At 47.1% G+C, this 22312-nt stretch overlaps 1 protein-coding gene across 1 annotated transcript; it reads right to left on the reverse strand.

Moving 5' to 3' along the window:
* Positions 1–1931: 1931 nt before the first annotated feature.
* On the reverse strand, positions 1932–20649 carry Trim16 (tripartite motif containing 16). The gene is made up of 6 exons (XM_038326909.1): positions 20112–20649; positions 12629–12724; positions 8056–8289; positions 6296–6461; positions 5846–5941; positions 1932–2829 (listed from the first exon to the last, which is right to left on the reverse strand). Exons 1-6 carry the CDS (start codon positions 20616–20618, stop codon positions 2246–2248), a joined length of 1683 nt encoding a protein of 560 aa, XP_038182837.1. The 5' UTR covers positions 20619–20649; the 3' UTR covers positions 1932–2245.
* Between the last annotated feature and the right edge of the window lie 1663 nt (positions 20650–22312).

The following is a 22312-nucleotide window of genomic DNA, read 5'->3' on the forward strand; positions in this document are numbered from 1 at the left end:
GGTAAGGTCCTTTACTGAGCGGAACATCACACTGGTAACTCATGCTTACAACCCCAGCACTTGAAAGTGAGAAAAGAGAACTGTGGGTCTGAGGCCAGCTGAGGATCATCCCAGGTCAGCTGAGGATAGGCAGTGCATCCCAGGCCAGCTGAGGATCATCCCAGGCCAGCTGAGGATATGCAGTGCATCCCAGGCCAGCTGAGGATCATCCCAGGCCAGCTGAGGATAGGCAGTGCATCCCAGGCCAGCTGAGGATCATCCCAGGTCAGCTGAGGGTATGCAGTGCATCCCAGGTCAGCTGAGGATCATCCCAGGTCAGCTGAGGATAGGTAGTGCATCCCAGGTCAGCTGAGGATCATCCCAGGTCAGCTGAGGATATGCAGTGCATCCCAGGTCAGCTGAGGCTACATAGTGAGGGCCTATCTCAAGTAAAAAGAAAAGAAAAAGTGTTTCATTGTGTTCAGTGGGAAAGGAAGAAAACAGCGGACCATGCCACTGAAGCCCTGAGTTCTACCCCTGAGTAACTGGTGTGTAACTCAACCCAGAAGTTAAGCAAATCTGCAACATTCTGGATTAGGCCCCCTCGTAATCAGTGAATCCACCAACAAGGTTCAAACTTGAGAGAAGACGGTGGAATCTGCCAGAAATCTACTTGTTAGGGTAGGTACTGTGCTAGATGACTGATCATGAGAGTATCCCCACCCAGCAGAGGTGAGGACGAAAGCGAAAGCCCTGAAATGCCACACTGCCCACGTCCTTAGAGACCAAGGTGCAGAGTCTAATTCTAAAGGAAAGCACTCTTGAGACAGGATCACAAGACTGGTTGAACAGGAAGAGATTTTTGCCTTGACACGGGTCATGGGAAAAGACACGGAAATAACATTTCTGGTAAGTCCCACCTGGGACTTCGGGTTAGGGCTATAGAAATCTGCTTTAAGATGGTGTGCCTGAAGGCTTGGTGGATGTTTGTCATCTGGCTGAAAGAGGATGGAGTGGTCAACAGAGTGTCGGGGAGACACGGGAACCATGGCAGGAGGTATCACCTTAGCCCAAACATGGGAATGGTTCCTAGGCAAGGTGAGCACTCTCCCCAAACTCCTGAAGGACTAGTCCTTTGCACAAGAAAACTAGACAAGTCCATGAAGTCTGGGTAACTTTAGAGGACAAAGATTCCTCCCTAAAGGACCTCACTAAAACATTTATTCTAAACCTTGCAGTTCAAAACCATAACGGGTTGTTGTATGTGAGGGCTGAGGGCTCAGATGGTGGAAGGCTGGGTGGCCAGGTTGAGCCTGGCACATGCAAAAAGATGAGCAAACTCTAAGAGCGATGAGAAGACATTGCTTGTTGGCTGTGCAGTTTAGCATGTGGTTTAGCCCTTATCCATAACATCCATGACTGTTGAATGTTAGGGGTTTCTGTTGCTGTGAAGAGATGCCAGGATCATAGCAACTCTTATAAGAAAAACACTTACTTGAGGGGGATCACTTACAGTCCGGAAGTTCAGTCCATCATGATTATGATGGGGAGCATGACTATGCCTTTCAGGCAACAGGAAGTCAATTGATTGTCACACTGAGGGAAGCTTGAGGAAAAGAGACCTCAAAGTCCACTCCCACGTTGACACACCTCCTCCAACAAGGCCACACATACTTGCTAACAGTGCCACTTCCTTTGGGGGCCATTTTCTTTCAAACCACCACAATGATCTAATGAGGTAAGCATAATACATGGTCCCAAGTTCAACAACATCCCGCCCAGACTTGAATCCCAGCTCTATGCCTCATTTACTGAGTGGCCAGACTGACCATGACAAGCTAGCTAACTGTCCTAGCCATGTCTCTTACTATCTAGCATGAGGACAATATAAACATTTGCACCATGAAGATGACATGAACCAACACAGAGAAAACACTCCAGACACCGTCAAGTCCGTAAGAAATGCACAACGATGTGTTTGTGATTTATTTTGATTCCTGTGCAGCCTTGTTATGCTCTGAAGAGCCCTGGTCATAAATTCTGGGTAAAGGTTGACAATGACCTGAGCAGACCCATCACTAGAAGATTTCAGGGGAGGCTTTGGTGCCTCAGACTTCCTGCGTTTGTGCATGAACTGTAATGAGAAGCAGGCAGTTAAGTTCATTCATTCAGGACCCACACAGTTCCCAGAGCCAGCTACCACCTTAAAACACCAGCTGCTATCAGTGGTCACAGTTAGCAAAGTCTGGGAAGCGGATCCTAGAATCTAGGGAGCAGCCTCCACAGAGGACGGAGCAGGCTTCTCGGGCTCCTCTCCCAGATCCACAATCCGGATGGCGTTTTCCTTCTTAGACAGCCAGAAGGCAGCGTAGACTGGCTCTGAGAACTTGCAGTCAAACTTGTGGATCAGAGTCATGGTATCATACTCCACACCGTAGAAGGAAAGGGTTCCTCCTGGGAAGCTGACGTAGATCCCGAGCCTCCGGAAAGGGCCAGCCTTGAGCGGGGTCTCTGTATCGCTGTGCCAGGCTGTGAACTCCTTGCCGTTCCAGTGAATGCTCCAGGAGAAGTTGTTTCCGGAAATGCAGCTGTTTCGCTCCTCCCCTTTCCGGTCAATGCCTTTGCAGGTCAAGCCAACATAGGTGCCACCTCCAGAGATCTCCACTTCAAAGTAATACCTGTGCAGGTACAGGCTCTGCTGGGACAGCACCTGCCGCCAGTGCAAGAACCTGCTGGGGAGGTCCGGGTAGGGGTGCTCCCAGGGCGTGGTGTTGGTGACCTTGCGGTTGTCTTCCTGCAGGCGAAGATACCTGTGTGCTGTGTCTGGGTCAAATGTGATGTCGCATGCATCTGAGGAAACATAGAAGACAGTTTTAAACCCAGCTGGCCCCTAAGGCAGTCGTGAGAATGTACCCATCTTTTTGTTCTGTTTACCCAGCACATACTCCCCTAGCACAAGGGGTAGGTGAAAACCAGTGGAGAGAACACACTCCTTTCTGAAGCCCAAATTGATTGACACTTGCTGTAATATCTGAACTGAATAAAGAAATTAACTCATTCATCCATTCATAGACTGTTTACAGGAAGTCAGGCACTATTGTATGGGTCTTGGGTGAGTTCAGGGATTCAGATCCTCACATACCTACAGTTGATCTGCTCGTTCATTTGTTAAGCATTTGACCAGCATTGAACATGGTAAGCTTCATACACGCTGTTAAATGCATTCACCCCAAAAGCTAATAACAGCACCTCCTGCACATCTACTCAAGTCAAACACAAAATCATTTCTCGTGTTTCTTCGGCCCTCGTCCGTCCTACGATACAGACAGCAGGCGGTCCTGTAAGCTCCAGCCACTCCTTTTAAGCAAGCCTCTTGCTTCGACTGCATCTAAGCCATAGGCAACTGTTGCCTGGCATAGTGTAAGAAGCTGTTTAATTATTGCCCACAGTAAGAATAATATGAGTTTGAGGCCAGCCTGGTCTACAGAGCAAGTTCCAGGACAGGCTCCAAAGCTACACAGAGAAACCCTGTCTTGAAAAACCAACAATAATAATAATAATAATAATAATTAATAATAATAATTCTAAAGATATACTGTTTTATTCCCTAAAATAATTTCAAGAAAGTTTAACACATGTAAGAGCACTTGTAAAGAAAGACAAATTATTCTAGTATATGCTTAACTTTCATTTTAAGACAAAATGGCATTTTAGTATACAGTATTATGCTTGTCTCTAAAATATATATGTGCTCTGGAGAAGAAACAGGAGAGAATAAAGCGGATGGAGGCCAAGACATTCGGAGTTGCAGCAAGAACAAGACATAGCTATGGGTTTCTGGGGCCTAAAAAAAAAAAAAAATGGTGGGACAGTGGTTGCTCCCCAAAGCCACACAGCAGGTATTAGTGGCATGCTCCAGGAGGATGCCACAAAATCAACCAACTGCAGTGAAGTTCCTTCTGCTGGGAGCTGAAATGATGAACTGTCAACTACCACGTCACTTTAAGTTCTGGCTGACATACAGACACTTGCTTGCATTTATTATACACTGCATGGTATTTGGAAACATGTTTTCACCATGGAATGACCAAATCATGCTGACTAATGTGTAATTTCACATATATCGTAGGCATTGCTTTTGTATATGGGTGGTGGGGATACTTCCTTTTTGCAAGTCTACAGCATGTATTGTATGATAGACCTCTTAAATGTGTTCTATCATAAAGCATGGCTTAGGAATGGGGCACTTTCATTTATTGTGTGTGAATGTTTGCCTGCATGTATGTCTGTGTACCACATGTATGCCTGGTGCCCTCAGAATCCAGAAGAGGATGTTAGATCCCCTGAAACCGGAATTGGACAATTGTGAGCCGTCATGTGGGTTCTAGGAATTGAACTTGGATCCTCTGGAAGAACAGCAAGTATCCTTAACCACTGAACTGTCTCTCCAGCCCTGGTTTTGCTTTTATTTGTACTTTGTTCAATCATTCATTCATTTGAAAATGGTAACCATTGGGTATGGGCACACATCTCTAATCACAGCACTTGGGAAGCAGAGACAAGAGGACCAAGAGTTCAAAGCCAGCCCGGGCTACATATATGTGGAGACCCTGTGTCAAAAACCAAAATGCTGCCAGACCACATCAATGCAATAACAATAAGATTTTGTCAAGACAGATTTGAAAATAACCCTTGTGGCAAGTGGACAGGACATTTCAAAATGCCAAGCCATGAAATGTAAAGAAAGTCTGAGGGGCTGGTATGGATTGGTGAGGACTAAGAAAACATGAGAACATGGGTCCTAGTTAGCTTTGTCAATTTGCCACAGCCTAGAGTCACCTAAGACAAAAGCCCCAATAGAATTGTCTCAATCAGATTAGTCTGTGGGCAAGCTGGGGAGGTTGTATTGATTATTAATTGCTCCAGGAAGGCCCAGCCCACTGTGGGTACCATCAGCCCTCGGTTAAATAAACACGAGGCTGTGATTAAACAAGCTGGCAAGCAGCATTCCCCGTGGTTTCTGCTTCAAGTCCCTGCCTTGAACTTCTGCTCTGACTTTCCATAGTGATAGACTGTCCCAAAAAGGTAGGATGAGATAAACCCTTTCCTCCCCGCAAGTTACTTTTGTTCAGACTGTTGTCACAGCAACAGAAAGGAAACTAGAACACAAATCTGTGTTCCAGAGTTTAACTTTGGACCAATGTGGTGGTTTGAATGAGAATGGCCCCACCCCAGTGAGTGGAACTGTCTGGGAAGGATTAGGGGTGTGAGCTTGATGGAGGAGATGTGTCACTGGGGATGGGCTTTCAAAAGTCCACGTTATTCCTAGTGTCTCTTTCTCTCCCTGCCTCAAGGTTGTCTCTCAATGTGTAAACTCTCAGCTACTGCTTCATTCAGTACCATGCCTGCCTGCTACCATGCTCTCTGCCATGATGGTCGTAGACTCTAACCCTCTGAAACTGTCAACTCCCAATAAACACTTTATTTTATATTTTATAAACTGCCTTGGTTATGATGTTTTATCACGGCAATAGCAAAGTAGCTAGAACAGCCAGGAAAAAAAAATCTGCAAAGCTGTTAATAATATTGCAACAATGCTAATTTCTTGCACGATGTATCATAGTTATGTATGACATCAACACTTTAGAGAAACTGAGTGATAGCTAGGTATATAGGAATTTTTACCCATTTTTTGTGTTTCTTAATTTATTTCAGGAAGAAATTTTTCAATTAGAAACTTTATATTGTTTAGGTATAGATGAGCGGTTATAAGAACCTAAATCCTCTATAAGATACGGTGGTTCTTGCTTTGGAACAGCAATCCACTGCCATCAGCATGCAGAAAGGGATACCTTTCACTACTTACATTGGAGAAACTCATCCCGGGTTCTGGGCTCAGGTTTTGAGGTCCTATACTTGCGCTGGACAACGGCAGACACTTGAGTTTTGATGTCATATTCCTCTAGAAAATCAGAGAGTTGTGAATAGCACCTGTCCAGATAGCTGGGAGAACCCAAAAAACAGGCTGCTCTTGTGCAGGCTTCTGGAGGGTCTTGCCTGGGAACCTGGGCACACTCCATGTACCAGACAAACCCTACTGGAGAAGACCCCAGGCTGACACAGAAGCCACTCAAAACCCAGACACCAGCAGCCTGAGAAGTCAGTCCCAGAAACGCTGATGCAATATGACAGATTGACTTCCTTCAGGTTGCAATTATAAAGCCGAGAGAAGAATCACTAATGGCCTAGCCAAGGAACGGCTTTGAAATGCTTCTTTCTCCCTCCCTTCCCAGATTCCCTCTTTCCTGTTCCTCACCTTCCCTGGCAGACTCCTGGAGCTTCTCCTTATAGCTCTCCAGCAGCTGGATTAAGTGCAGAGTGGAGTCTGTGATGACCTTGCGGATGCCCGAGAGTTTATCCTTCAGCCCTATGTAAATGCTGGGGGAGGCAGCCTCTTCAGTCTTCTTAAACTTGCAGTACTCCTGCAGGAAGGGAAACAGAGTCGGGAAGCTCTTCTCAGCTTATCTCTTTCTGCATCTGTGAAATGGGCTGCTGGTAATGCGCGCTTCACAGAGAAAGTCCATATAAAGTGTTTTCTATGCTTCAGGGCCCTACAGAGGAAGTGGGTCTTCTTAAAATCAAGTGGGAAAATGGGTTTCTTTCTTTCTTTTCTTTTCTTTTCTTTTCTTTTCTTTTCTTTTCTTTTCTTTTATCTCTGTGTAGCTTTGGAGCCCGTCCTAGCACTTACTCTGTAGAGCAGGCTGGCCTCAAACTCACAGAGATCCATCCACCTCTGCCTCCCAAGAGCGAGTGTTGGGATTAAAGGCCTGCACCACCACCGCTCATCTGGAAAGTGGGTTTCTTATTGTCAAAAGATGTATGATCACAGACAGCTCTCATATATAAATCAGACTGAGGACCAGAGAGTAAGAACATTCTTACCTGGGTCATTTCTGAATTCTTTCTCTTTCCATAGCTTCAGCACAGGTTGTGGTAAGGGTGGAAGAGCCAGCTACTGACGCTGCATCTAGAGCTTCCCAAACCAACCCTCAGTCCTTGTTAACCCAACCAATCTCCATGTTTTCTTTGTGTTTGGAATTGCAAAACAAAGCAGAGAAAGAGAGAGACTATCCACATTTGGTTTTTTTTTTTTTTTTGGTATGTCTCATGCTCTGAAAGATTAACTATGGCTGTCTCTGGGTACTGAGGTTACAAGCATTTTTGTTTGTTTTTTCTCTCATATATTTCTGATTTTCACAGTATTTGATTTTCTGCAAATAGAAGGGAATTGTTTAAAAAGCAAAAGCAAGAAATTGTTTGTAATTGAAATAGTAAAACTGAAAGAAAAGTTACAGATTCTTTACTCGGACCTGTTGGTTTGGTAAGTGAGGAATATGATACCCTTGAGAGTTTCAGTGGCTTTTTAAAAATGCTTCACAGTGGTATCTAGTGACAGATCTAAGACAATGTGTAGCATTATCCTGCAAGATGGCATGTTCGTTAGACCTAGGGCTAACTGATTTATGCCTCCCATGCACATGATACATTGTGAGATGGAAAGTTCCATTCCCTTCGCTAAGCCCTCCTCAGTTACCCCAGTGACCACAGCCCAGTCTGAAAAGTAGCCCGTCCCACACTGCGATGCAAACCTCCTCACACCTGCCGGAGTCTGTCGGGAAACAGGTCTCTGAACTCTTCGCTGTCCCACCTAAAGTCCTTCACAGTTGCACATTGTTCTGGCCGTGCCTGGCTCATCTTGCGTCACTGCAGACCCCACATCCATTCCTTGTCAAAGCGCCATGGCTCCTTGAGCCAGTCATGCTCTCTCACAGTCCCGTCTTTGCACATGGTGGTCTCTATCTGGCGCTGCATAAAGAACCTAGAACAGGAGTCCCCTTCCAGGGTCGTCCCCACGCTGCACGGTTCTCTCTGTCCCTCCTGGATTCCTGTTTCCTGATGAATCAAGCCCTGACTCTCCTGCTTTTACAGTTCCCTATGTGAAAAGACAGTCCCATTCACGGGTGCGTCTCAGGCCAGACGCGTGGAGGGTCCCTGCCCCGCCCCCAGCCTCCATACCTCCAGGAAGAGCACAGTGTTGCTGATGGCGGCCAACCTCTCCAGCTCCTGCTTGCTTTTCTCCATCTCGATGCTCCTGTACTCCAGGTGGGTCTTGATGCCGTTGACTTGATTCAATGCAGCCTGTTCCTTCTCTTCTAAGAACAGCATGACATCAGCCTGGGCCTTCCTCACAGCTGCAAGGAGTTCCCCAAACTTCTCTTCAGTCACCACCTTTACCTCCGACACCGACACCTGGTAGGGAAGGAGTGGGAAGCAGGAGAGACTCTGTCAGTCTTCCAATGTGGTCAGAGCACAACACCCATAACCAGGAAGCTGAGAAGTCCAAAGATTAAGGGACACCAGACTGTAAGAGGCAGTTTTGTGCTTGTGGGAATTCCGGGTTCCTGGGAAACAATGTACTCTTCTAGGTATACACTAATTCTGGGGTTCTCAAACTTCCTAATGCTGTGACCCTTTCATACAGTTCCTCATGCCGTGGCGACCCCACCAACCATTTTTGTTGCTATTTCATAACTGTAGTTTTGCTACTGTTATGAATCATAATGTAAATATCTAATATGTTGCTGGGATAAGGAAAGAGACACCAGCAATTCAGTGATTTGCCCCAAGTCAGAGAGTAATAATCAGCACCCATCTGTTTGATCACAGGCATGATTCAGATGCGGTTTGTCCATGTGCTGGGCTACTTCGCTCCCAGCGTGTCAGGCATTGCAGTAGAAGGAAATGGAAGAGTCATAGAGGGCTCTGCCTGTACCCTCGGGAGGAACTGAGGTAGTTTTCCTGGGCCCCAACCCTCATGAGTTCCTGTGAAAGGGTTATTATTAAAAAAAAAAAAAGTGAGTCTTAGCTGGGCAGTGGTGGTGCACACCTTTAATCCCAGCTCTCAGGGAGGCAAAGACAAGTGGTTCTCTGTAATCCAGGCTAGCCTGATCTACAGAGTGGGTTCCAGGACAGCCGGAGATACACAGAGAGACCCTGACTCAACAAAACAAAACAAAACAAAACAAACGAAAGTGAGTCTTCCTCTTCTGGCCTCTCTTTGTCTCTCTTCTGTATACATTCTTGCCACAGTGGCGCTAGCCACCATGAGACCCTCACAGAGCCCACCTTGTACACATACAACTATGAGCCTCCAAAACTGAGCCAAACAAACTTATTTTCATTTACAAAGAACTCAGCTCAAGCATATGTGTGTGTGTGTGTGTGTGTGTGTATGTGTGTGTATGTATATGTGCTTGTATATGTACACACACATATATATGTGGATATATATCTCCATGGAATATGGACTCATCATTGTACATTGTCTCATCACATGACTGGATTTCAATCTAATTGTTAAATTGTATTTTAATACTGAAAATAGAATATGAAAGAAAAGATGGAGGAATCCACCTTGGAAGACAAGTCAGTTTTGCTTACAGCCTTTGCTTTAAGGGGTTGGGGTGGGGGTTGTAAGGCTGTTGGTATCTCATCCAAGCTCCACATTAACTGACTGGTTCCAGCTCTCTGGCTCAGTCACCCTCCGCACCCATCAGGCAGAAGGAACCCATGTTTCATGAGTCAAGCAAGGAAGCCCACTCCCTATCCAGATTGGCTTTAAACTCTCAGCAATCCTCCTGTCTCAACCTCCCAAGCGCCGAGATTACAGGTGTGGGTCACCATGACAAGCTTGTATATGCTTTCTGAACCAGGGTATGTTTGCCTGGTAGGGGCTGAGTGTAGCTTTTTACTCAGAGATCCTGGGCTGCTTCTATCCCAGAAGGGTGTTCTGTCTGAGCGTTCTAGTCTTACGTGCTAGAGACTGGAGAAAAGAGTCAAGAATTCCTAGACTCGTAAGTGGTGTTAACATGACCAGCACAGTGCCGCACTGCTTGGCTTTGCTTCTCTGGCTTATGGCCACTTTTTAAACAGACTCTAAAATCCAGGCACAGAAAAAGTCATGGAAATCAATGTGAGGGTGTCGTGGGAAAAGAACCTCCATATTTAACAATATGTAGGATCCTCAGAAAAGAACAGTTATGTGAGGCTAGATGGCATTAGTTTGAAGACAAAATTCAAGGCCATATCCCTCCCCATTCCATCAGAGGCCATCCTGATGAAGGCTAGCCTAAGGGAGGCACCCGATGATGGATGATATTGAGGATAGGTGCTGTTGGTGGATGAGGCTCTGGCTCCTGCGGTGGCATCTCCTTCCTAAACCTTCCCATTGGGAAATGTTTATTTGCATATGAATGAAATGTGTGAACGATGCTAATTACTTCCCAAGCCATGACAAGTATGCCATGCAAATTCAGTAGTTAATGGTTTTAAAAATCTGAGGATGTGCACACACCCATTCAGAATGTATTGACTCATTCTCTGGACAAGAAAACAACAGTCCCATATTCTCCCATCCAGGCAATTGAAAGAGTCAGAGACAGTTTTAACATCTCTCTGTGTGTCTCCACATTCCTGGTATATGAGGGCCATTGCACTACCTCTCTGGCCACCATGTCTTCATGGGAACTAAGTAGGAGTCAGATTAAAGAGCCAGAACAGTGCCCTGTGGGATCCTCCAAATCATCCAGAACCTGCAGATCAAGTCTCTGAGAATTTACAGGAGCAACTCTTTTTCTTTCTTTAGAAAGATACTGTCCCTTTAACAAAAAAAAAAAAAAAAAAAAAAAAAAAAAAAAAAAAAAAAAAATGAGGTCTGAACAGAGGACACTGATAGCTGACATTAGAGATTGCTTAGCTTTGTTCAGAGCGTGCATCCCATGACATCTTGCAGCCATGCAGGACCCTTAAGAGACAGGCAGGACTCTCTAGGTATGTCAGTTCCCTTAGGCCCCTAGAGCAAAGGGAGTCACTCCATCCTATAGGTTTCCATGGAGATCAGGGGTAAGCGCTACACTGTGACCTAACCTGACTTAGCCTACATGCCAAGGGGCATGAAGGGAAGCACAAAGTAGGACCATAAACCTATCCTGCAGCTGCAAGGGAGAGGCAGGGCTTATCAACTGTGTGTCTTAAGAGGGAGAGACTGCAGGGGTGTGGCCTGACTGCTAGGAGGTACAGAAAACATGGTAGTTAGAAGGTCTGTGACCTAACAGCTGTTGGTAAGGGAGGTTTTTAATCCTTCAACACCTAGTTAATTATAAATGTTCAGGAGACAGAAATTAAGTTGGATACTAGAAGAGAATAAATTTATGAGTGAGTGGGTAGGTGATGGGTAATTAGATGGATAGATGGATGGATGGATGGATGGATGGATGGGTAGATGGATGGATGGATGGATGGATGGATGGATGGGTAGATGGATAGGGGGATGGATGGATGAATGGATGAATAGATGGTAGATGATGGATGGATAAATAGATGGGTAGATGGATGGGTGGATGGATGGATGGGCATGTAGATAAGTAAATGAGTAGGTGAATAAGTAGTGGATAAAGTGTGGGTGATTGGTGGAGAGTCAAGTAGACAGAATCATTCATTCTCAACATGCAAGATGATATTTCCAACTCAGTGCCACAGGGCAGGTGTCCTACATTCTCTTCTTAGTGGTGGCTCTTGGCTTGTCACCAATAAGAGGTATTTATGGAACTTACTATTGGGAAATTGAAATCAAACCAGAAGAGACTAAAGCTAAGCTGCCTGTCATAGCGCTGGCCTCACCAGATGCCACTGACTAATCTAGGAGTCCTTGATTCTTTTCTCCAGCTTCCAGCAGATCAGCTTACTGGGAAAGAAGAAGCCAGGGGACACAAAGTTCCTGGAGCTCTGACTAAACACCTCCAATCACAAGCGCACACACACATTTCCGTTAGTTAAGAAAACATATATAATCCTGATGTGGTGGTGTACGTCTGTGATCCCAGCAGCACTTGAGTGGCTGCTGCAGGAGGATTGCTAAATTTGGTTCTACCTGCTCAACATAGTGTGTTCTAGGCTAGTGTGAGCTGCAAAGTGAAATTGTCAAAAGAAAGAGAGAGTGTGTGCCACCCAAGAGGAAGGGGAAAGAGAGGGAGGGAGAGAGAGAGAGAGAGAGAGAGAGAGAGAGAGAGAGAGAGAGAGAGAGAGAGGAAAACTGTTAGTTCAAGACTAATCCGGGTGTATTTCATATTATTAAAAGGTGAATCATTTAACCAATTTTAATACTTAAGTCAATTTAAAAAATACCCTTACTATTATTTTATGTATATGGGTCTTTGCCTGCATTTATGTCTGTATACCACATGCCTGATGCTCATAGAGGCCAGAAGAGGTCATTAGATCCCTGGAACTGGAGGTAAAGACAGTTGTGAGCTATCACATGGGTTCTGGGAATTGAACTGGGGTCCTCCTAAACAGTATCTGGTACTCTTAACCCCTGATCCATCTCTTCATCCTGCTTAAGTCAATTTTATAAGAAATCCTGACAAGGTAAAGGAACCTCATAATGTGGCCAACTGTGCCTACTACTTTCAATTGCTGAGACCTCTACTGGATCTTTAACCCATGTCCTATAGTCCCAAATGGGTCTCACTAACCCTGCAGTGGCAGCCAAGCATGCTGAAGCCAGAGAGGTCACCCGAGTCAACCTTACCAAGACAGACTTATGGTTGGCTTGGAGTCTGGCAATGGCGTTTTCGTTCAACTTGAGCTTCTGCTCCAGCTCCAGCTGCATGCACCGAAGGTCAGCCTGAGGAGGAGGAAGGAGAGAATTCAGGAGCAAAGAGTCTGGTGTATACAGATAGTCCCCAAGGATGATAGCACTTTCTGTCCTTCGCATCCCTGCCTTTCTCCCCTGGGAGGAGAGCATGACCTTTAAAGCTGATCTCAGAAGCCACCCTAGAGGCACAAAGGGACAGACAGGTGTTAGTGGCCTCCTGGGACTGAATGCAGCATGAACTGTGCTGAGATACAGGTCATTTATGTCCCACTCTGGCAAAGACTCTGCATTCTGTCTGTGTCCTGAGAAGTTCGTTCAGATTTGTAGGGCAGAGGACATCTCAGGACAGAGTAACATTCAGGCTGAGTCCCAGTTACTGCTCACCACTCTCATCCAGGTCTGCAGTGAGAGAGGGCCGTGAGCGGGTAGGAAAAAATACGCAACCTGTCAAGGAAATTAGCATGGGAAATTAAAGATGGAGACAAGGGTGGATTCTAAGTGATCTGCAATCAATAAAGGGGTTAGCCATACTGAAGAGAAGCCTCGGTGGTCTGCACAGGACATTGGGAAAGTGCTTTGAGACTAAGATTTTTCATCGAAAGGGCCAGGTTTTGAAGATGCAAATATACTTGAAAGGAGAGGCTCTGGACTGAGGCTCTCACAGCAGGGCTTCTCCTCTTGGAAACAACTGCCTGGTGACATGTTTCAGAAGATTCAGCCAGTGATGGACACAGGGCCCACTACGGCTGTCATTCAAGGAGCTGAGCTACATCTTGAGCTGCCAGTAGAGCCAGGCAACCCACCCACATGGTCCTGGTTTTGCAAACATGATAGTGCAGGAGTCAGAGGGTCGTGGAGGGTTGCACCAGGATTCCTGAAAGTTAGTGAGGACAGGCAGTGTGTGGCAGAGACCTGAGGGGGCACTGAATAAAGGGAAGCTTCTTGTAAGGAGGAGTGGCGGTGGGCTGTGTTCCGCTGCCCAGCTAGCTTATATCCCGAAATAACAACACACAAATTGTATTAATTAAACACTGCCTGGCCCATTATATCTAGCCTCTTCTTGGCTAACTCTCACATATTAGCTGTAAGGCAAAAACTCTACCTTCCTTAAGCTGCTCTTTGTCAGGTATCCGGCCAGAACAGCATGAACAGCCATCGACATCTATGCATTTCTTATTATTTCACAACATAATGTCTCTAAATATCCATTTCTTTACCTGGGAGATAGGGATACAATGCCTACTTCTCAGGTTGAAATAACAAACTAAGTGAAATTAACAAGAACTCTACAGAGCCAGGTACACTGTAAGTGAGCCGAAAGTGTCAGTAATTTCATCCTTTCTGTGATGGGTCACCACCATGCTTGCTGCCGTAGCTGCTTTCTATTCTTGCTCTGTGTTTGCACCTGGAGGCAAGTTCTGCCCTCCCTACCCCACCTCTGCCCAAGCCAAAGCAAGTGCCTGCCTGAGAATCTTAGGTTTGCCTGTCCCGACTCTTCACTCTTGTCTCCTGGGCTCAGAGAACACCATCATCTGCCAACAAGACAATCTGCCAACATAGAGTACCTAAGCCTTTGCAAACCTCAGAGGTATTGCCAGTTTCCTATGTCCACAGTGAGACAGCAAAACACACACACACACACACACACACACACACACACAATAAACAGCTCTCAGTGGTTTTAATAGCTTTGGTCTGTGTTTCCAACCAAGTCATTATGCCCAATAAACCTCAGAAGTCATAAATTAAGCATCTAGCTGCTTTCCCACGAAGCCTGGGGGAGTTTCACACCTCCCTTCACTCCTGCCCTCACACACACACACACACACACACACACACACACACACAGTGAAGGAACAACTGTAGGCAGAGCGTGTAGACATTGTGGAGGGCCCGCAGGCAGACTTTGCTAAAGCCCTAGGTCTCTGGAATAAAGCTGAGGGTGGCTCAGTCATCACACCCTTGACACTTGAGGTCTGATGCCTAGGAGTGGGGAGTAGGGAAAGGAGAGGAGGGGTACCTTGCCTAGTTGAGGACAATCTTGGAACCTTTTGCAATGACTCAGTCCCAGGATCAAGGAGGGAAAGGCGAGCGGCTTGTTTGAAGGAATCGGAAGACACAACAGAGCATGCCCTAGCAACCTGGTTCATCTGAGCAGCGATGCCACAAGGGTGTTTTAAAGCCATTATCCCAGCCAAGTCTTCGAGAGACACCCAGGGTATCCAGCAAGGGGCTTCTCACGCCTCTGCCCTCAGACTTCCATGAAAGGAGAAAGGGATGCCTTCCACACCAAAGGAGGACCCCTCTGAGTCACCACGAAGGAAAGCACTCCCAATTACCACAAAAGGCGGGGCTGTCTGAGAGTCTTGTCTCTCCAGTTATTCCTGTTCCTAGAAAATGATGGGCTAAGGAGAGAGAGAGAGAGAGAGAGAGAGAGAGAGAGAGAGAGAGAGAGAGAGAGAGAGAGAGAGAGAGAGAGAGAGAATGAATGATGATGGGCTTCCTGGGACTCGACCTCAGAGTCCCCTAAGAGAGTGGCCCTGCTCTCATCCAGGCCACGGTGCAACAACCCGAGAGCAGGACAGTGTGCTACCTGGGAGCCCAGATGGCCCGGTCTTCTCGCAGAGAGCACAGAGTGGGAGAACACTGAGAAAGGAGCTGACTGGAGTTTGAAGACCTTGTTCCTGGCTGTAGGATCTTGTAGCGTCATTTAGTTTCTGCTCTGCTGCAAGGCCATCTTTGCCTTTAGGATCACAAGAGTTAGACCTGGACTCTGACTCCATTCCTCCGTGGCTGGACCGGGGCCTGCTACATGCCAATAAGATCAGCTAAGCCACACACTCCTGGCTCTTGGAAAGTGTAGTGGGATAGTCTGGTGCTTATGAGTAAGCAAGTTATATAATACTGACCCCAAGGCACTCATTTGGGTTTCTGTGAGAAATTATTACCCTGCGTGGCCCTATTGCACCTATTGACTCCCAGCAAACAGACTGGGTGATGCCAGGTGAGAGTTCAAAGCCTTCCACTTCTCTTCACAGATCCATCTTATGTGTACAATCAGGGTCCATCTTGACCTTCTGGAATCAATACTAAGTTTGAGCTGGTAGCCTGAAACTAGTAGTCTTCAAAGGCCTAAGGCATGGCTTAACACAGACCTTTCCTCTCCCAGGAGCACTGGCCTGACTTCACTTCCAGGCAGGCTCCCCACTTCAAACACCCAGAGTTGTGCTGCCCCAACCCCTTGGTATGCAGTGAAGTCATAGTATGTGTCACACCTTCCTGGCCCAAATTCCCCGAGGGCACACAGTACAGCCAGCGTCCCACTTAACCCATCAAGTGTACTCTGAAGAGCAGGAGGGAACCATACACACTTTGGGGGGCAGAGTAAAAATAACAAAAGGAGTCCCAAGAACCTAAGTTTCACACACACACACACACACACACACACACACACACACACACACACGGGTTGGGGGCTGGATATGATAGCAGAGATGGAGATCTCATTTCCGTGCTGGCAGGCCTGAGATTCTGACAAGATCAAAGGAGCCTCAGGGCAATGAGCTAGAGCCAAGAAGAGCATTGAGATCTGTTAGGAGCGACTGAGCTCTGCAAGTTCATCAGGATGGACCATTGGTCGGGTGCAGCCAGCTCTCGATGCCTGGTTTTCATCCATCATTCTAACCGGTGGAAACCATGGGCACGTCAGAAAGGACTCACATGCCAGATGGAAACGTCACTCTGTACCCTCCCAGCTGACCTTACTTTGCCATTTCCTGTACACAACATGCCTGCACGAGTTATTAGCCCTTGGCTGGTTCCAGAGTGACCTTCAGAAAGCAAGTTTACTTGCAGGAGGTGTGGGCCAGCTGAAAGGGACACTGGGTCTCTGGAATCTTCGATATGTCTAGTAAATCTTTCAAAACAGTCCTAATGGTGCTTGTCTCTTCAAGGTGCTGTTTTCTGAGCTGGGCTCTTGGGCTTCTTGTAATAAATCCTTTGCCTTCTCAGACTTGGTGGAGCCACTCAGAATGCGGCCAAGACTACAGAGTAAACTTGCTCTCTGGATTGATACTAAGGACACGGGATGGAAAGGATGCAGCTGTCTAAAGCAAACCAGAAAGAGAGGGGTCCATGACACAGGGCTGTTGCACTGTACACCCCTCCCCACACACACAGCCTCTCAGCCAGGCTTTGGTGTTGCGCAGCTCTCTCCTAAGATGTCTATAGCTGGGGCTCCGTATGTGCTACACACTGCTCCTCCTGCCCAAAGCGCTCACCCATGTCTCTGTGGTACTAGGTGGTCTAGCCTTCAATTTGTATTGCATCCGTGTTGGTATAGGCTCAGAGCATTTCTGAGGGAACCGAGCATAGATGTTCTGAGCAGAGGTTGGTGGATGTGGGATCCGGAACTGGGGTGGAGAATTTCCTCCCTACTAATCAAATCTGGTGCATTGTTTGGTAGAGATTGGTTTTAACATCTTCATTCATAGGTTTTCCTGGTCTACAAGAGCTAGCTCCAGGACAGGCTCTAAAGCTGCAGAGAAACCCTGTCTCGAAAAACCAAAAAAAAAAAAAAAAAAAAAAAAAAAAAAAAAAAAAAAAAATTGTAAAATTCAGATTCTACATCCAAAGAGAATAGCAACATGCTGTGCCCAAATGTCTCTAATGTACGTACACCAGATCTTGGCTGGTTTTTGGTTTGTTTCTGTTTCAATGGTTATTTTGTTATTGTATAAGTAAAGTTAAGTCTGGAGAAACAGCTCCGTCCGTGGAGTGCATGCTGTGCTAGCCTGAGGACCTGGATTCCACATCCATACATTGGAAAAAGCTGGGGGTGCTGAAGGGATAGCTTAGCCATTAAGAGTTCTGGCTCCAGCTGGGCGGTGGTGGTGCAGGCCTTTAATCCCAACACTTGGGAGGCAGAGGCAGGCAGATCTCTATGAGTTCAAGGACATTATGGTCTACAAAGAGAGTTCCAGAACTGCCAGGACTGTAACACAGAGAAACCTTGTCTTGGAAGGCAAAAACAACAAGCAAAACAAAGAGCTCTAGCTACTCTCCTGAGAACCCCAGTTCAATTCCCAGCACCCACAGGGTGACTCACAACTGTCTGTCATTCTGGTACCTGGCGTGCAAGTGGTGCATAAACATACGTGCAGACAAAACATCCATATACAGAAAATGAAAACAAAGCATTTTTTAAAGCTGGGGGCTGGGGAGGCGGCTCAGCCACTGAGAGCAGTGCTGATCTTGCAGAGGACCTGGATTTGGGGCTCAGCACCTACAAGGCAGCTCATAACTGTTGATAACTCCAGTTCCAGGGGAACTGGTACCCTCTTCTGACCTCCACAAGTACCAGGCACACAGGTGGTGCCCATACATGCATGCAGGTAAAAATATACACGTAAAATAAATCTAAAAATTTGTCAGATTAAAAAGCATTTAGGCATAGCGTTACATGCTTATAATTCAGTGCTGGGGACGCAGAGACAGGTGGATCCCTGGGTCTGGCTGGCCAGGCAGCCTTGACCCCTTGGTTAACTTAAGTCCAAATGAGAAGAAGCCCTGTCTCCAAACACAAGGAGCTGTTGGCAGTTGATAGTTGCTGGGGAAGGGAGAACCACTCTATTGTGAGGGTATGGCCTAGTAGGGTTCCCAGGCTCCCATGGGTGGCCCCACATCCATGCTCAAATAGGCAGCACTAACTGGACTTAGTGAGCTTTATATAGAACATGAGCTGGGCAGTGGTGGTGCACACCTACAATCCCAGGAGGTAGAGGCAGGTGGATCTCTGTGAGTTCGAGGCCAGCCTGGTCTACAGAGTGAGTTCAAGGACAGTCAGGGCTATTACACAGAGAAACCCTGCCTCGAAAAACCAAAACCAAACAAACAAACCAACCAACAATGATAAGTTGGGAGGGGACATAAGAGGTGTGGGGGATGGGAAGAGGTACATATAATCACATTTCATTGCATGCCTATAGGACAATACCTGAAGTTAGCCTCTGCCTCCGCATGCATAAACACATGCATAGACCCACATGCACACAGACTCCCACATATAAGATAAATAAATATTAAGATTACAATGTTGTGATTTGAGGTTTCCCTCATTTTTCTCCAATAAGATGGCATTTCAGAAGCTTCCCTGCCTCACTCAACTGTGTGAACTTGGACAAGTACTGTAGAGACAGTCAGAGCCGTCACAATAATTACTGAAATTTTGGATGGGAAAACCCACAAAAAGAACTTTGAAGCGGCATTACCAATCTAGGGCTCTTTCCCTCAGTTGGGCACGGCCCTTTCCTTTTATGCGTTTGCTGACTTCTGAACTTTCCTTATAGGACATCCCTTGATAGTGGAAACACAGGACACAGTTGACAAGTAGCTTCCCAGGCCGGAAATGGTGACTCACTAGCATCTGGAATGCAGAACTTCCCAGAACAACACCCAGCAGGACTAGAGAGAGTCTACCTCTGGTATACCCTGGTGAGGAAAGTCCTTTACCCAGGCACCTCTTCCCTTTACTGCCCAAGAGCACGTGGCCCTGTCAACTGTGGGCAGTGCACAGAGGGAACAGCCTTGGGTGTGAAGCAGGACCTAGGGGACAGGAGTCAATCCCACTTCCTGCTGGGAAAGACTCAAAGTGGGAGCAAGAAGGCAGGTGACGCCACGGAGTCCATGCCTGAGACCTTGTTGGGGTTTTTTGGCTTTAGGACAAAGGTGAGCAGTGCTCCAGAAATGGTTTCTTTATCTGCGGAAAGTCAAGTGTCAGACTTAGTACTGTATTTCCCCGCCACTCCTGATAACCCTATCTGGTAAGAAACTTTTATTTGCCAGTGTTAAGTCAAGTCGTCCTTGGCATTAACCTCAGTGTGTGTTTCAAATTCTGTTATCTTGGCTTTTTTTTTTTTTCTCTACTGCAGCCTTTTAGACTGGCTTCTTTTGCGGTAAAAAGAAAAAGAGAAATGAAGTTTGAGGTTTATTCTTTTTTCTTGGACTTCTGCCAAGGTTTGTATTTTGTGGGCTGGTAGTGTCTGTGCCTCACAGATCCTGCAGGGAGAAATACCACCCTCCTGAGGCAAAACTTCTACAGCTCACACCCAAACACATGTTACCAAACACTAACAAGAAACGGGAGGAAATTCCCATGCAGCGACAGAGACAATAGAGATTGCACCGCACAGGGGACACAGAGACGGGGACAGTGACCCACTTTTGTTTCCAAAGCCACCGGCTATAGATATTGACTTACACCGGACCAACATCCAGGCAATACAAGCTAAAGTCCTTGTCTGTGAACTCAGAACACAAAGTGACATCCACAGAGCCAGGCGTGGCAGCGTGTCCGACCCCTGCCTGAGGACACCGTCTTCCTCTGCCCCCTCCCATGTGAACGGACCCCATCACTCACCTCTTTGTTCCTGCGGGCTGCATCCAGGGAAACAGTGTTGTGGCCCCTGTGTTCGCCCTCGCCACATTCCTGGCAGACGCACTGCTGGTGTGTGGGGCAGAAGGCAACCAGAGGGCTGTTGTGAAGAGGGCAGGTCCGCAGATCCTGGTCCTTCGCGGGTTCCGTCAGCTGGTGGCTGTGCAGTTTGCTGTTCTCCTGGTGTGGCCGCAGGTGCTCCTCACAGTAATTCACCATGCAGGTCAGACAAGACTTCACTGCCTTTACTCTGCCGGCCCCAAGACAGAAGTCACACAGGATCTCCCCCTCCTCCTCCCCCTCATCACCAGGAGCCTTGATCTTTGCGGGATCACAGTCCCGTTCCTGGGTTTCCTCTCCTGGCTTCCCCAGAGAGTCCACGTCCTCTTCTTGTACTGGGATAGCTGACCCAGGGTCTGGGCCAAGAGGGACCAAAGGGTGAACGGTGATCCCAGGCAGTGGCCCTGGGGCAATCAGCTCCAATTCAGCCATCTGGAGGCTGTGCGGACTAAGGCGTCCTTCCCCTGGCCCTTGGCTCAGGAACTGTGCAGCCCAAGTCAAACCAAAGAGCCACGCCTAGCTGATTGCAGCTGCCCTGAGACATTAACTGTTTCCTCCCTCCCGAGGAAGCTCAGTTACTCAGACAGGACTGGGCTCCTCCGGATTTGGCCAGTAGCCAGCCACAGTGACAAGGCGACTAGATAGATACCCAGGCTCAGGACGTCTTTTTGGCTCTGAAGTCTCTTCGCTGGCTCAGACTCTCCTCCCACTCCTAGCCCAGCCCAGAAACTTCTATTCTTATGGAAATAGTTGGTCTCCCAAAGGCTCTGCGGGAGATCACGTGTGCCTGTGGGTCTAGAAAACAGCAAGAGATTCCCAAGTTCTATTGGAAGCCTACGTGGATTTGAGTGTTCCCACAAGCCATATTTTGCTTTGCATGTTTTAAAGGGATCCAAAATGCACGAACTTTGACAGTAGAGCAGCTGCTTACCCTAAATGAGCCACCAGCTTGGTCCCCCCACCCACCCACCACAAAAATAAATAAATAATGTCATCTAGCTTCTCTGGCTTTTAATAACTTGCTGACGAGCTGTGTTTATGTGTGTGTAGGTTTGTGGTGTGTGTGTGTGTGTGTGTGTGTGTGTGTGTGTGAAAGAGAGAGAGACAGACAGACAGAAACAGAAAGACAATAGGCAGACAGACAGACAGACAGACAGAACTCAAGGTCTGGTGTCTTCCTCAGTTGCTCTGCACCTCATTTTTTGAGACAATCTGTCCGTGAACCTGGAACTTGCTAGGTTTTCTAGAGCAGCTGGCCAGCAAGTCGCAGGGATGTTCTTGTCTCTGCTGCCCCAGTGCTGGGGTTACAGGTGAGCACCATTGCATGGAGCACCATTGCATGGAGCACCATTGCATGGAGCACCATTGCATGGGCACTGGTGATGAAACTCAGGTCCTCACGCATGCCTAGCAAGCACTTTACCACTGGACCATCGTCCTAGCGCCACTTCAAGTTGACTTTTTTAAACTCTCTCATTTGAGGAGCTGATGGAGGATTCTCATTGGCTAATAAATAAACTGCCTTGGCTTTTTGATAGGGCAGGATTTAGATAGGTGGAGTAAACAGAACAGGAAGAAGGAAGTGAGGTAGATGGCTCAGACAATTGCCCTGCCTCTACTTTCTGGGACAGACCGCCATGCCTCTCCTCAGGGAGACAGATGCGATGAAGCCAGCCACCAGGTCAGATGTGCTGAATCTTTCCCAGTAAGACACCATTTGTGGTGTTACACAGATTATTCGATATGGGTTAGTCAAGATGTGAGAAAGAGGCTGAAACTAATGAGCCAGGCAGTGTTTAAAAGAATACAGTTTCCATGTAATTATTTCGGGGCATAAACTAGCCAGGCAGCAGAGAGCCGGGTGGTGGGAAGTGGCCTGCAGCTCATCATTACAGAAGGAGTCACACAGCTGGGCCAGTTCTTGGTCTTCCACTCTCTCCCACGAGCACCTCTCATGTGGAGTCTGATGATAATGGTTGTCTGGGTCACTCCTCTGAAACTCGAAGACGTTTTTGGTGAAATTGACTCATCTGGATCTGAACAGGTGACCCAGTGGGTGACCTTTGGGCATCAGAACTTCTATCTTCAGAACATTCTGACATTGATATGTTCTGATCATGCATCTC

Source organism: Arvicola amphibius, chromosome 4 (genome assembly GCF_903992535.2).
Source record: "Arvicola amphibius chromosome 4, mArvAmp1.2, whole genome shotgun sequence".
In the NCBI taxonomy this organism is placed as follows: Eukaryota; Metazoa; Chordata; class Mammalia; order Rodentia; family Cricetidae; genus Arvicola; species Arvicola amphibius.